The sequence below is a fragment of the Lontra canadensis genome, unplaced genomic scaffold (genome assembly GCF_010015895.1).
Source record: "Lontra canadensis isolate GAN:19392208 unplaced genomic scaffold, GSC_riverotter_1.0 scaffold5, whole genome shotgun sequence".
NCBI classification, from domain to species: Eukaryota; Metazoa; Chordata; class Mammalia; order Carnivora; family Mustelidae; genus Lontra; species Lontra canadensis.
Window position 1 is genome coordinate 26,403,744 of NW_022630999.1, and position 13,836 is coordinate 26,417,579.

General features: G+C 35.9%; 1 protein-coding gene across 2 annotated transcripts in view; it reads left to right on the forward strand.

The window, feature by feature from the left end:
- Positions 1–8,974: 8,974 nt before the first annotated feature.
- Positions 8,975–13,836, forward strand: part of GABRG2 (gamma-aminobutyric acid type A receptor subunit gamma2) — a 105,478-nt gene continuing 100,616 nt past the window's right edge. The window contains exon 1 of one of the 2 annotated variants that reach the window (XM_032851734.1): positions 8,975–9,480. In XM_032851734.1, coding sequence (XP_032707625.1) covers positions 9,374–9,480 — 107 coding nt within the window. In that variant the 5' untranslated portion in view covers positions 8,975–9,373. The remainder of the gene's footprint in view (positions 9,481–13,836) is intronic. The other variant, XM_032851736.1, reaches the window with a different exon arrangement.

A 13,836-nucleotide genomic window follows, 5' to 3' on the forward strand; every position in this document is an offset into this window, starting at 1 on the left:
AATACTCAGTGAGTACATACTATGTGCCAAGCCCTCTTCTTAAGTGCTTAGAAAAGTGCACTGAAAATTAAAGTAAATGCCCTGTGGTTAGGGAAAAATGATGTTTTTATATGATGGCAAGAGCATTCCGAAGAGAGGAAGATAGAAGTGGAGATGACTTTTGAGGCCCATACTTAAAAACTCACACATCTGTACATTCTATTAGACAAAGCAAGTTCAAGGTCAGTACAGATTCAATTATGGGAAAATAGACTCCAGCTGTAAACCTGGCTGATTCAGTACCCTGAGCAATGAAATACTTTGAGTTTCCCATGAGACAGAAGGAGACCAAGATTGAGATAACCAAGCCAACGGTGCAATAACAAAGACATCAACCCTGTTAACGTCATGCTGTAATGAAAGGAGCTAACCTATTTGGAGGAACTATGGACACTCCATCTACTCCACTACCTCTAAAATGCTGTTGGAATCTTAGGTTACTGAATGTTAGCATGGAAAGGATCCGTCTATATCACCTGTATCATCCCTCATTTTTTGATGAGAAAATAAATCCTAAGGACATGAAGTAATTTTCCTAAAGTCAGAGTTCATGACAGAACCTGACTCTGGACTCTGTTCTTTATATTCTATCATGTTGCCCCTAAAGTTTTATTATAGCTCATAATTAGAGAAGATGATAATTTTTCTTAACCACCATCATGTTACTCAGAAACTGCATACGCATGCTTAAGAGTTCAGTTTTCTTAAAACATATTGCCTATCTTTAAAATCTGCTCTGCCATAGACTATATAACAACTCTACAGGTTACCTTGGGCAAATAATTTAACCTCCCTAAACTTTAATCTTCCCATGTGGAAAATTGGCAGGGAATTGTTCCTGCCTTATAGTTTTTCAAGGAGGATAAAATAATGCCTGTCACACAGCATTGTGTCTGAGGCAAATTATGTTTATTGATAAGGATATTATTTATCAGTAAGGTTTAATATTAAAGTGAAATTAACATACAGTGAAGTGTTTAGATCTTAGCGTAAAATTGGAAAGTTTTATCAGGAGATAAGCCTGTTTTTAACAACCTTCCTAATCAAGATAGAAAAGATTTCCTTCATCCCTGAGATTTCTCCTGTACTTCAACCAGTTAATTCACATCTATTCTAGGGAAGATCCATTCTGATTTTAGTCACATGGACTTCTTTTGCTGCCCCTGAAGATCATATAACTGGATTTATTTGTTTGTTTGTTTATTTATTTATTTATTTATTTATTTTCGGCCTGGCTTCTCTTACTTAATATTTTTTGAAATTCAACTATGTTCTCGGATGCATGTATGTATGTGTATGTGTGTATATATTTATATGTGTGTATGTATGCTGCATGTGAGTAAGTTACTCTTAGGAACACTAACTAATGCATTTTTCCATTTTATAAGTATGGCATGGAATCTGATTATCCATTCTCCTATTGATGATACTTGGATTGTTCCAAATCTGATAAATTTTTTACAAACTTCTTGTACAGGGCTTTTTTGGGGGCAGGACACCTATTTTTATTTTTCTTTGATAGATACCTTGATGTGGAATCACTTTGTCATATGACAAATGAATGTTTAACATTGTAAGAAACTGTCCAAATATTTTGCAAATGGTTGTACCATTTTACATTCTCATCAGAAAATGTATGAATTATAGTTTCTCTCTACACTCAAAACATTTGGTATTGCCGGTTTTGTTAATATGAAGAGGTATCATTGTGGTTTCAGTTCATATCTTCTTGGTGAATGCTGACAATGAGAAACTTTTCATATACTTATTAGATATACATTTTTTTCCTTAAATGTCTATTCTAGTATTTTGACCATTTTTATTAAGTGGTCGGCATTTTCACTAATTAGATAAAGGATTTCTTTATGTATGCTGGATATAAGTCCTTTGCTAGATATTTTCATTGTTAATATTTTCTCCCTGTTTGTGACTTGCCTTTTCATTATTTTTTAGTAGACTCTTATGATAAACAAAAATTTTTATTTTTCTGAAGTCCCAATTTATCAATGTCATATTTTATGCTTAGTTTTTATAACTTCTCTAAGAAATTTTTGCTTACCCTAAATTCATGATGGTAGTGCTTCTTTCTAAAAACTGTAATTTTTAGCCTTTGCATGTATGATGGAGTAAAAGACAAAGGTTATTATTATTTTTTTTTAAATTGCCTATTTAGAGGTGTCTGGCTGGCTCAGTCAGTAGAGCATGTGACTCTTAATTTCAGGGTCTGAGTTCAAGCCCCACATTGGGTATGGAGCCTACGTAGAAAATAATAATAATAAAATAAAAATTACCCATCTGTTCCAACATCACTGTTTTAAAATATTAAGCTGTCCACTTTGAAATGCCTCACTTTTATTGAAAATTAAATGATTACGTATATGTAGAACTCAGTTTTTTTCTAGCTTCTAAAGCCAGAAAAGCGTAGAAATTTGATTTTAATTTTTCTTCTTTTCTATATACTGATAGTTAAAAAGGTTTCCTCCAAGTTCTGCTTTAGCTCCACAAAACAAATTTTGAAATGTTGTATTTTCTTTTGTTTTGAGGCAAATGTGGCTTCCTCTTTGATCTATGAATTATTTAGACCTATACTGTTCAATTTTCAAAATTTTGGGGCGGCGCCTGGGTGGCACAGTGGGCTAAAGCCTCTGCCTTCGGTTCAGGTCAAGATCCCAGTGTCCTGGGATTGAGCCCCACATTGGGCTCTCTGCTTAGGGGGTAGCCTGCTTCTTCCTCTCTCTCTCTGCTTGCCTCTCTGCCTACTTGTGATCTCTGTCTGCCAAATAAATAAATGAAAAAAAAAATTTTTGGAATTTCTCTACCTATCATTGATTTAGAACTGAATTCTGTTGTAAGAGAATATACGTTGTGAGCTTTCAAAATTTGAAATGTATTGAGGGTTATTTTATGAACAGTTGAAAAGTATGTACATCTGTTAATTTACTCTGCAATTATTGAGTATAGTATTCTGTAAATGAGAAGTCAGAAGACTTTTAATATTGCCAACTGTGTGGGATATATCTATTTCTACTGTGAAAACTCACAATAGCTTCATTTCATTTTAAGCTCTATTATCTGGTGTGTAAAATTTTATAATATTTATAATATTTATGTCCTCTTGACGAATCAATCCTTTGTCTTTGTAAGAAATAGTACTTTATCTCTTCTAATACTCTTTTTTTAAATTTATATCTATTTGCAGCCAGCATTTTGCTATTTGTATTCTCCTTGTCTCATTGTTTTCTCCCCATCTGTAATTTTCTGCCTTCTTTTTCATATATGAATTATATTTTTAGTATTTGGTTTTAATTTTTCTAATGATTTTTAGCTATACCTTTCTATATTATTTGCAGTGGTGCTTTAAGGATTGCCATTTTCATTTTTTATTCATCAAAGTCTATTTATAGTTACTATTATGTCACTTTATGAAATAGAAGAAATTTGGAAGAGTATAACTTAACTCCAGCTCTGGGATACTTTGTGCTCCTATACATATATGTGTTATAACTCCAAAATGAGCTGTTACAATATTTGCATTTAAAAGTCAGATCTCTTTTAAAGGGAACACAATAAAATATATGGTTTATTTTCCTCAAATATTAACTATGCTTGATGCTCTCCATTTGTATAGATCTGGGTTTCCATACAGTATCACTTTCCCTCAGCCTGAACAATTTATTTCTATCTCATTTCTGCTGGTGACAAATTCTCTCAGCCTTTATTTGAAAATGTCTCTTTTTTCTTCAGTTTTGAAAGATCCATTTATTAGATTTAGAATTTGATATATACATTTTCTTTCAGCACTTTAAAGACGTCACCCACTGTTTTCTGACCCTAATTGTTTTAATCAGTCAACCATCATTGCATTATTAGCCTCTAGCAATTAATATGTTTCATTGTTCTCTGAATATTTTTTAAAGCTTTCATTTAATCTTTGGTTTTTAGATGTGTGACTGTAAAGTTTCCAGGAGTAGTTTTCATTATGTTTACCCTGCTTGGAGTCCTCTGAGCTTCCTGGATCTAATGTAATATTTTTCATCAATTTGGGGGAATTTTTTGGCCATTATTACTTTAAATATGTTTCTGGTTTATTCTCTCTTTCTTCTCCTCCTACACTACTTTATTAGGAGGCTTGATACTGTCACACAAGTTTTTAGTAGCTCTTTTAAGTTTTTTTCAACATTTTTCTGTGTTTTTTATGTTAGATAATTTTTTCGATTCATCTTCAAGTCTACTGGTTATTTCTTCTACTATCCTGCAATTGTCAATCTGTTATTAAAACTCATGCATAAACTTTTCCTTGCAGTCATTATAAATTTCAGTTCTAGAATTTGCCATTTTTTAAAAGTTTCCATTTCTTTGCTGAGAGTTCCTAGTCTACACTCATTGACCACATAAACATCATAACCATATCTTCCTTTAAGTCACTGAACTATTTAATACAGTTGACTGAATATCCCTTATTTGCTAATTGGATCTCAGGTTTTGTTGGTTTATATGGAATGCTATTTTTTTAGAAAAAGTGTCCCATTATCCTGTGCTTCATGTATCTTATTTTTTTTAACCAGCATCAAAGAATTGTACCATGTATCAATACAACTTATATATTATTGACTTTCTGATTTTTAATAATCCTCTAAAGAATGTTGATTTTTTTTTATTAGGAATTATTAGCAAATGGACTGTCATCTGGTGCAGGATTAGTTTATACTGTTTTCAGGTTAGTTTCAGTTTTGTCCTTAGGTTTAGAGCAGATCCTTAGTCCTAGAATAGAGAAGGGTTTTTGTCCTCCTAGGGTTTCTAGGGAAAGTGTAGGTATTTATTATGATCCTCTAACTTGGTGGATATAGACTCCAAACTCGGTATCTCCTGCAGTGAGTGGCCACTGAACTATGGTTCAGCTTTTTCAGTCTTTCAGTTTTTGCTTTTCTCCAGGCTTCTTGGTGTCTTTCCCCCTTTTACCCAAAAACAAACATCTAAGGGAAGTTTGCATACAGATTTGGAGTCTTACCTCCCTTGTTGTTACTCTTTTCTGTGATTTCCGCTCTCTGAGAGGCTCTGGCAGGCCCACACTCTCTTTTTAAATCTCAGACCAGGGGGTGCCTGGGTTGCTCAGTTGGTTAAGTGTCTTCCTTCCACTCAGGTCATGATCCCAGGGTCTTGGGATCAAGGTCCACATTGGGCTTCATGCTCAGCGGGGAGCCTACTTCTCCCTCTGCTGCTTCCCCTGCTGGTTCCCTCTCTCTGTCAAATAAATAAGATCTTTACATACACACACACACACACACACACACACACACACACACACACACACACACACAATAAATCTCCAACCATAAAATAGCTGCCTTTGGATTCTAGCCATCCTGCCCCTGTAGGATTGAGGGTTTTCCTGGGATGTGGGACTTCCCATGCTAATACCAGGCAAGTTCATGGCAAATAGGGAAAAATTGGTCATCCGTTAACCACCCTCAGTGGAAAAGCCACATAATCTTAGATCTCCTCCAATTCAGTTTTGTCTTTCTGTGATCAAGTGTTCAACATTCTAGTATTTTACACAGTTGTTTATTTTATATTTTGTCTACCACTTAAAATTATTATATTCAGGATGGCTAGTCAATTTCATCATTATCAGAACTAGAACCTAAGTAATATGTTTTAATTCCTCAAGTGATGAGACATTTGGTATTGTTGGATCCCCCAATAATGGGTCCATGATTAAAGGAGCGAGATGATACAAAGTGAAGGTCAAGCAAAGCTTTATTTTGCGCCAAGCATCGAGAATCAAACCAACCGGCTGGGGCCATGCCTCTTACAGAGAGTGCGGCCCCTCCCTGCCTCACAGACTAACTTTTATAGAGCAAAGGCCATTTGGTTGAGCCTGGCCACACACAGGTGGCCAATGAGATTGCAACACACAGAGAAAGCTGCACAGTCATGCTAGGTCACACACGGGTGGCCAATTGAACTACATTTCACCCCATAGTAGACATTTGAACTAGCCTATCACCTTGGTCAGAATTGGCGCCCAAAAGGCGGGGCCCACACTCCTTGGTAACTAGGGAGACAGTATGCACACTTTACCGATTGGATGTCTCCACCTGACCCGACTCATCCCTGCATTAGGGCTGTTATCTCTACCTGACCTGACACACCATTGTATTTGGGCTTTGTTACCTGGGACTGGTTTCCCAGACTTGCTTTTAAATAAGTTCCTCTGGGGGGCGGGCAGAGTCAATTTAAGTTTTACTGCATAAACAAGAAGATGGCTGTTCAATCGAGGTGGGCCGCTCTGGCTGAATAGGCCCTTACAGTATCAACAGCCAAACTGTTCTAACATTTGACCTCATAATTCACTTTTGAGCATGGTAATACTATAATAATAGTAACAATAATAAAATGTCAAATTAAAAGTAAAAATAAAACTTTATTTAGAAAAAAACTGCGAAATGAATTTCTCGGATATTGAGAACAGCTTGCTTGGATGACAGAATGTAGGTGGTAGTTTTTTCCTTTCTATTTTACAATAATTTTTAAATTTTAATATAAATATATACACATAAATACATATATTATTTACAATGGAAGTATAGCCATCATACTTATTACATAATAGTTATTTAAATATGCATTATAAACATACTTAAGTATGTAACTAAAAGGTAATTAAAAATTTAAAAAATTAAAAAAAAATTAGTGGATAAGGTAACTTACAATTACCAGTGAATTTAATATGTATTGCAAAATCTTAAAAAATACATTAAAATAATTTTCTTCAAAGCACCCACAGGCCCACAGAGGCAAAACGAAGTCTAACCAGGAATAGTGCCAGTAAAATTGTACCCAAATACTATACAAAGTAAATTTTCCTCCATGGATTCTCTTAATATGCTGAGAGGTATTCCATTATTAAAATAGATTAGAATTTATGGAGATCATTGTGATATTGATAAGGGATTAGTATATGAATTACTACTTTGTGAACGTGAAAGCATTCATTCTTCCAGGTTAATATGCTTGTCACTAAACTTGGGGAAAAAAACTTAATGTTGCAAAACTGCAAGAAGACAGAATTTTCACATCAATTTTTTAGGTGGTATGAAACCGTTTTTGAAACTAATGGCCTGCCTGTGTTTGGTATGCCCTCCTTTGTGTTTTAAAAATTAGGATACTTATCATACTTTTATTCCCAGTTCCTCTGGCAACTCTAAGTGGAAGGAGCAGTGGAAACTCATTCCAATGGGGTATAGTAACTCTTCAAGTGTGTATGTTTCCACCACTTGATTTATTCAGAAACAGCCCTTTCCTTTCATTTCTCTCCCTGGCTTGGTTTTGGTAGGCATTGGGCCCTAGTTTACAAAAACACAATAGAGTCTCTTCACTAAAAACAAAAATACAGCTATTAACAACCCAGCATCTTTTCGTAAATAAATGTAAATATAAGGAGGGCCAAAGTTCCTCACAGCACAGCAAGGAACAAGAGAATTACAAAGATAGGGATTTGCATTAGTTCTTCCTCTGTTTTAATCACAATAGAAAGAAGTCAATCGCGGCCTGCGAATAGTGTCGTTTTGATTAGATTTTGTTCCAGTGACGTAAAGTAGGGCAGTTTTCTGAAGGTGTGCAGCATTCCAAGTATGTCTGTTAGGCATTTTTTGTTTCATTTTCAGAATGAGTCTCCTCAGCTTCTGTCATTGGCAGGAGTTACCAGGAATTCTGCTGTCCTTGAGCAGTCCTTAGGATTGCGAGTGGAGTGTGGACCTATTCGTTTCCTGTTAGATTCATATGCCTCCTGGACTCCATACTAAAGTTCCCCAACTGGAAGACTTTCTTCCTGTAGAAAAGATACAGCTTTTGAAGTGACGCCCTGCTATATATACCAGCAAGGGTCTGATTTGTCCTCTTCACCTGTATTTCTCCATGTACATCTTTGCTGTGGCCTGGACTCTACAGAAAACTTGAAACACTCTTTCACTTTCTTCTTTATGATGATGAGTAATGGGGTTTCCTCAGTGGCAGACGAACTAGGATGGCACAGAGGGATATCTCCCATGTATCAGTATCCATGGTAACATTGTAGGCAAGAGGGAAGCATGCTAACACGACTCATCTACCCCACAAATTTTAAGGATTGTCACCAAGCAGAATGAAAAAAAAGTCAATCTCCACACAGCAAATAGGAATCTCCTTATATTTATTATTCAGTGTCCTCTTGACCTTTCCCCTCTATCCTACTCTCTTCCCAAAGCAGCCCCTATTTTGTGCTCTGTATTCTTTACTCAAGCAGCTATGTCAATGCTATTATATTCTTCAACCTTCAAGTAGTTTTTGTCTTTATATTTTCACTGGAGTTGGGGAACAGAAAATGGAGGAGTGAATCCTAGGGAGCATGGAATTTTTTCACGTCTTTTAATTCTATTAATGTTTTCTCCCTTCATTCAAATTGAAAATTCACCAAATCTGATTCCCTACAGGATGTTACAAAGAGCCATTCCTCCCCCACCGTCTGCCCCTCCTCCCCCTACAGTGTAACCATGATTTCTAAGACTGCATGATTTTAATAAGGATTCTTGGCAGATCTGATGAGACAAAACCTTCTGTCATTGGTGATACAATTTACTGGGTTATTAAGGCATCTCTTGTCCCCATGAAAGTCAGTCCTTCCATGCTTGTGTGTGCAGCAAGGAGTTTAAAAGCGTTGGAAGACACCACGCATGTGTTAATTCGTGCTGCAGCAGCGAGCATCTCTTCCACTTTGACCTCAGAGTTAATCTGCCTGATAGTTAACCGCCCAGAGACTCTTTGATCTTTTTAAAAATTTCTTTTAAACACACACACACACACACACACACACACAGCCCTAGCCCTGCCTTCCCACTCTAAAAGAAAAAGGGGGAAAAAAAAAAAGAAAGAAATAAAAACAAAGCGAACAAATAAACAGACCTAAAATGATGGACCTGGGGAAGTATGTGAGAGTGTGAGGGGCATGAGTATGTGTAGAGTGTGCGCGCATCTCTCTCCCTTATTTGTCTCGGTGTGCGTCTCTCCCTTACCCTCCCCCTGCCTCAAATACATTATTCCCCCAGACTTGGAAGCCGCTCCCAGAGCTGACGCTTTGATGGTATCTGCAAGCGTTTGTGCCGATCTTATTTCTGCCCCCTGAATATTAATTTCCAAAGCTGATGGCAATACAGCTCCCCACTGTCGGGACCTACTAGAGGCAGGTGGGGGGAGCCACCATCAGATCATAAGCATAATAATAATACAAAGGGGAGGGATTCTTCTGCAACCAAGAGACTAGAGGCAGAGGAGGAAAAAGAAAAAAAAAAAAAACCCGATGAGTTCGACAAATACATGGGGCACAGGAAGCTCAGACTACTCGACTCCTGTATTTTCACAGAAAATGACGGTGTGGATTCTGCTCCTGCTATCGCTCTACCCTGGGTAAGATGGGCTGTTTTCAGCGTTGTTTTGTTCCGGAGGGGTGGGGGAGGGGGGTGGGGGATGTGGAACTAGGAAGACCACCCAGATTTTAAACCCTGTTCTAGGATATGGGGTTATAATTTAGGGGAATGTGAAAATACAGGGTAGAAGATAGAGGAAAGAAGAAGGTCACTTTGGTTTATTTATTAATTTATTAGATTTTATTTGTTTTGTTTTAGAGTAGAAAAGCTAACGTCATAAAGACTTTGTGTTTGGGGGGTAGCATTTTCATAATACTGCAATCTGATATTGAGGTGGACTGTGCTGGTACAAGCCGGCATTTGAGGCCATGTTGGAGGCGTTTTGGGTGGGGGTCTGGAGGAGAAAACTGCAAAGGGATCCTGGAGAATACCCAGGAGATGTGTGTGTGTGTGTGTGTGTGTGTATGGGGGGGAGGGGTTCTGTTCCTGTTCACCGAAGTATTGCTTGTTCCTGTACCTGAGCATTCTTTAAGATCAGTCAGCCAGATTTTCTATTCAGCCCCATTGACCTGGCAACGGATTCCCTGATGGGCAAACATGGTTCAGCACCAGGGACAGCAGTCCCAGTTAGGGCCAAAAGGAAAGAGGCTTATCTAGCCCCATAGGATATCTAATTCTATATAGGACATCCCTATAGTACAGATGGAAGGCCAAAGGAGCCAAGGAGTACTAATGACCTCTGGCAGCCCTGTTCTGATTTCCTTACCCCCTCCTTGAAGATGGGAGGGGGCACGGGGTGGAGAATTTAGTTGATGAATGCATAGGGAGGATATATGATTAGAAAACACTTGGTCTTGCTGCAGTGTTGAAAAAAATAAGCTGAACCAGGTGAATGTTAAGCCAAAATTGTCAAGTTAGGCACTGATGCCTTAAAGCCTTGCTGCACTAAATGGAAAAGATGGGAAGAGGGGAGATGAATCCCCCCAAACCCTGAGCCAGTGTGTGCTCTGAAGTGTTTTGCACCTAAATTTTCTTGAACTTTATTGCACCAAAAGTATCAGGGAATATTCCTCCACCTAAAAGCATTATTTATCTACATACCTAATTAGCCCCTGATGCCACACATATACATTCCCTCAGGATGTCCAGCCAGGACCAAAGGCAAGTTAGAGGTGGATTATTTACATTTCTTGCTTTCTTCCATACTGTCATTTTGAAGTAAACTCTATAAGAATTACTCTCATACTGCCCTCCCCCCAAATAAGAGAAAAAAATATCTATAGAAGAAATCAAGCTCTTGCCCTAAGGTGTTCATGGGAGTTGACACTCTTATGTAGTAGTTGTAACAAAAGGAGATAAAAGGGAGAGGAGTTAAGCTATTATTTTATCAAAATATTTTGAGTTAACTTCTTTGGTCCTCCATTCTCTAGGGTAGGTAATGGGAGATGCAGATTTCTGATTAAGAAGAGACTCAGAAAATAAGGTGTGAAAGCTTTTTTTTTTTTTTTTTGAGTTTCTAAACAGAGACAGTGTCTGCTTAATTCTTTCAGCACTCTTCATACCTTTTCCCTTTACTTTAAAATAGAATGTGTTTTCATTAAGAGTATGAGATGAGGTAGCTTTCTCAAAAGTGGAGACAGCCTTTTACTGGAAATGTTTCATGTGCAATACATTTGAGTGGAATCCTGAAAAAACATTTTTTCTATTTAAAATTTGCACATATGTTTTTCTGTCTAATGTTATGTATAGCTCTTAATTTGTTTCAGAAGTTACAGAGTTGGTAGTTGTTTATGGATAGAAAATCATTCTCACATTCCTAACATTTATGAAACCTGTGGATTGAAATTTAGACAAGACAGGGAAATAGGTCTTTCCTTCCTATTCATGTCTATCTTAGTAAACAGTTTTTAGCTAAATAGATGAATACATTATTATTTATCTCTGATGGCCTTGTTTTAATGAAAAATATGTAATTTTATTATTATTCATGATGGTATCATGTTTAAGATGTCTTTTCATTGCCACAGCTCTGACTTTCCTTTTCCAATTATTATATAAAAAGTAAAACTTAGTGTTACATTTTAATGTTTAATTCTTTGCATACTATCTTAGATGATTTTATAAATAGCTCTGAAGAATGGGAATTATGTGTCATGTAAACTCTCCAATAGGATTTTCACATTTTTTCAGTAATGAGAGGGAATGGAGTCATTGCAGTTTAGTGCAGAGAATGCGATCAGAGTTTGTTTGCTGCAACCCCATTAAAAAAAAAAAAAGCCATTTGAGTGGCTGAATAGGGCTGGATGGAAATAGAAGCTTTGATGTCTAAAGCTGATTCTAAAGAAGGACAAAAATCATCTGTGAAAATGTGGGATACTGGGAGCCAAATTAAAAGAGGCTTTTTGGGTAAATAGTGGAAGTGGAAGCACCTAGAAAGTTGAAGAGGAATTTGAAAAACCCAAACATTTTACTGACTTTTTCATTTCCATAATTCCAAAGAATAAGTTTTTTTCTTCATTAAATTGATTAAATTTATTATATTGTGCTTATACAAAAGTAAAGGAAGGATATAAAGCATTGAGGTGAGGATATTAATAGCTAGTATCTCTTCTTATGTGTGGAATATTATTTGCTGAACCTCAAAGTTATATAAACTGTCCTGAATCTTGTATATAGTGCTACCAAAAGAATTACCTAGAATGCTAAAATGGAGATTTCTGAACCATACATTGAAAAATTCTGAATCATTATGTCTGGGATGGAACTCAGGAATATTCATTTTCAACAAGTACCTTAGACCACACATTGAAGAAAAGTGGTATTTACTTTGCTGATTTCAAAAGTTTATTTACCACCATATTAAATATTTACAAGTGCTTTGATTATTGCTACTTCATTATTCAACTGAGCATAATGAGTCAATTTCACATATAGAATGTTTTATTTGAAAGTCATTGGGCATATTATACAAACCACAAAGCATAGGGAATACCTATAAAGAATTTTAATAAATGCAACTCATGTGTGAGGTAACTATTCGCTGAAAAAATAAAATATGCATATACATATGAAAGTGTGTAATTATATTCACTACATACAGTCTATGTACAAATACTCATACATACAGGTTTTAAAACAAATTTCACAATCTTATAAACTCTTTCAATGCAACTACATTCTGTCTTATAGTAAAAATACACTAACAAGAAGAAATGGAGATACAACAGAAAACTTTTTAGAATAAATTGGAACTAAGTAGAATACATTGTTATTTCTATTGTAATAAATAAAATTTTTATAACAATGAATTTATTTCAAGGATAGATTGGAGATGAATTTGATTGACTTTTTGATCCTTAATGTAATCCTAACTTTGAAGTACTAACAACTGAATTAAAAAAAAAATAAGTTAAAGATTCATAAATATTTTCTGTTCTTGCTGTTGCCTGAACTCCTAAAATGCTTTAGGAGACTTTTTTGTGAGTTGCTGAAGTTTTTTATCCCATAACCATTTTTCTCATCATTTTTTAACTTTAAACAGGCTATGATCCTTCATGTAGAGGGGACATTGTGATTCTTCATTCTAAGCCTGTTAGTTAACAGAATTAGTCTCTACATACAACCTTACTTTGTCCTATCTTTCCAAAAGCGCCACTTGGCTTTATCTAGAAAAAAATAATTTCCTCAGCATACTTAATTGCTTGGTTGTAAATACACCATTTCTAATAATCTATCCTGAGGCAAGCATCTACCTGGGGAGGGAAAAAAAAAGAAATATTATCACCCAGTATTTCTCAGAATCCAGCTGCCCACCACCCTCCAGACAAAACATTTAGATTGTAGGCAGGAATTTAAGAATTGGCTTTTAATTTAAATAGTTACATAAATGTCTCTCTGATATCATAGGCTTCATTTAGAATAATCTCATAATAATTGAATTATGGAATATTTAATGATCAAGGTCTCTGTTCTACATACTTGAAAATCTGCTTCCATATCAAGAATTTTTCAAGTTGAAATTAAGACTAACTTTACCTTTGTTTAAATATGATAGTAGGGCTATGGCTTCTTGTCACCGTCACAATTCCTAGTCATTCCAAGACAGGATTTTCACAGTATGAATACAGGTAGGCTTTGCTGGAATGACACATACTTGTGGTTGAAGGGGAACAGGTATATATTTTTGTCTCACTACATAGACTTTGGTTCTACAACCAAACTTGAGTTCATGGCAGGGTTTCAATTATTACAAAGGATCTTTGCTTTAAAAAACATTCTTGTTTTCCCCAATATTAAGTTATTTGGTATTCATATGGTTTTCCTTATTAATGGGTGGAGTGTGTAATATAAATTTAGTGTTTACATTGCACTTTGTAGAGTTATACAATGATTTTTA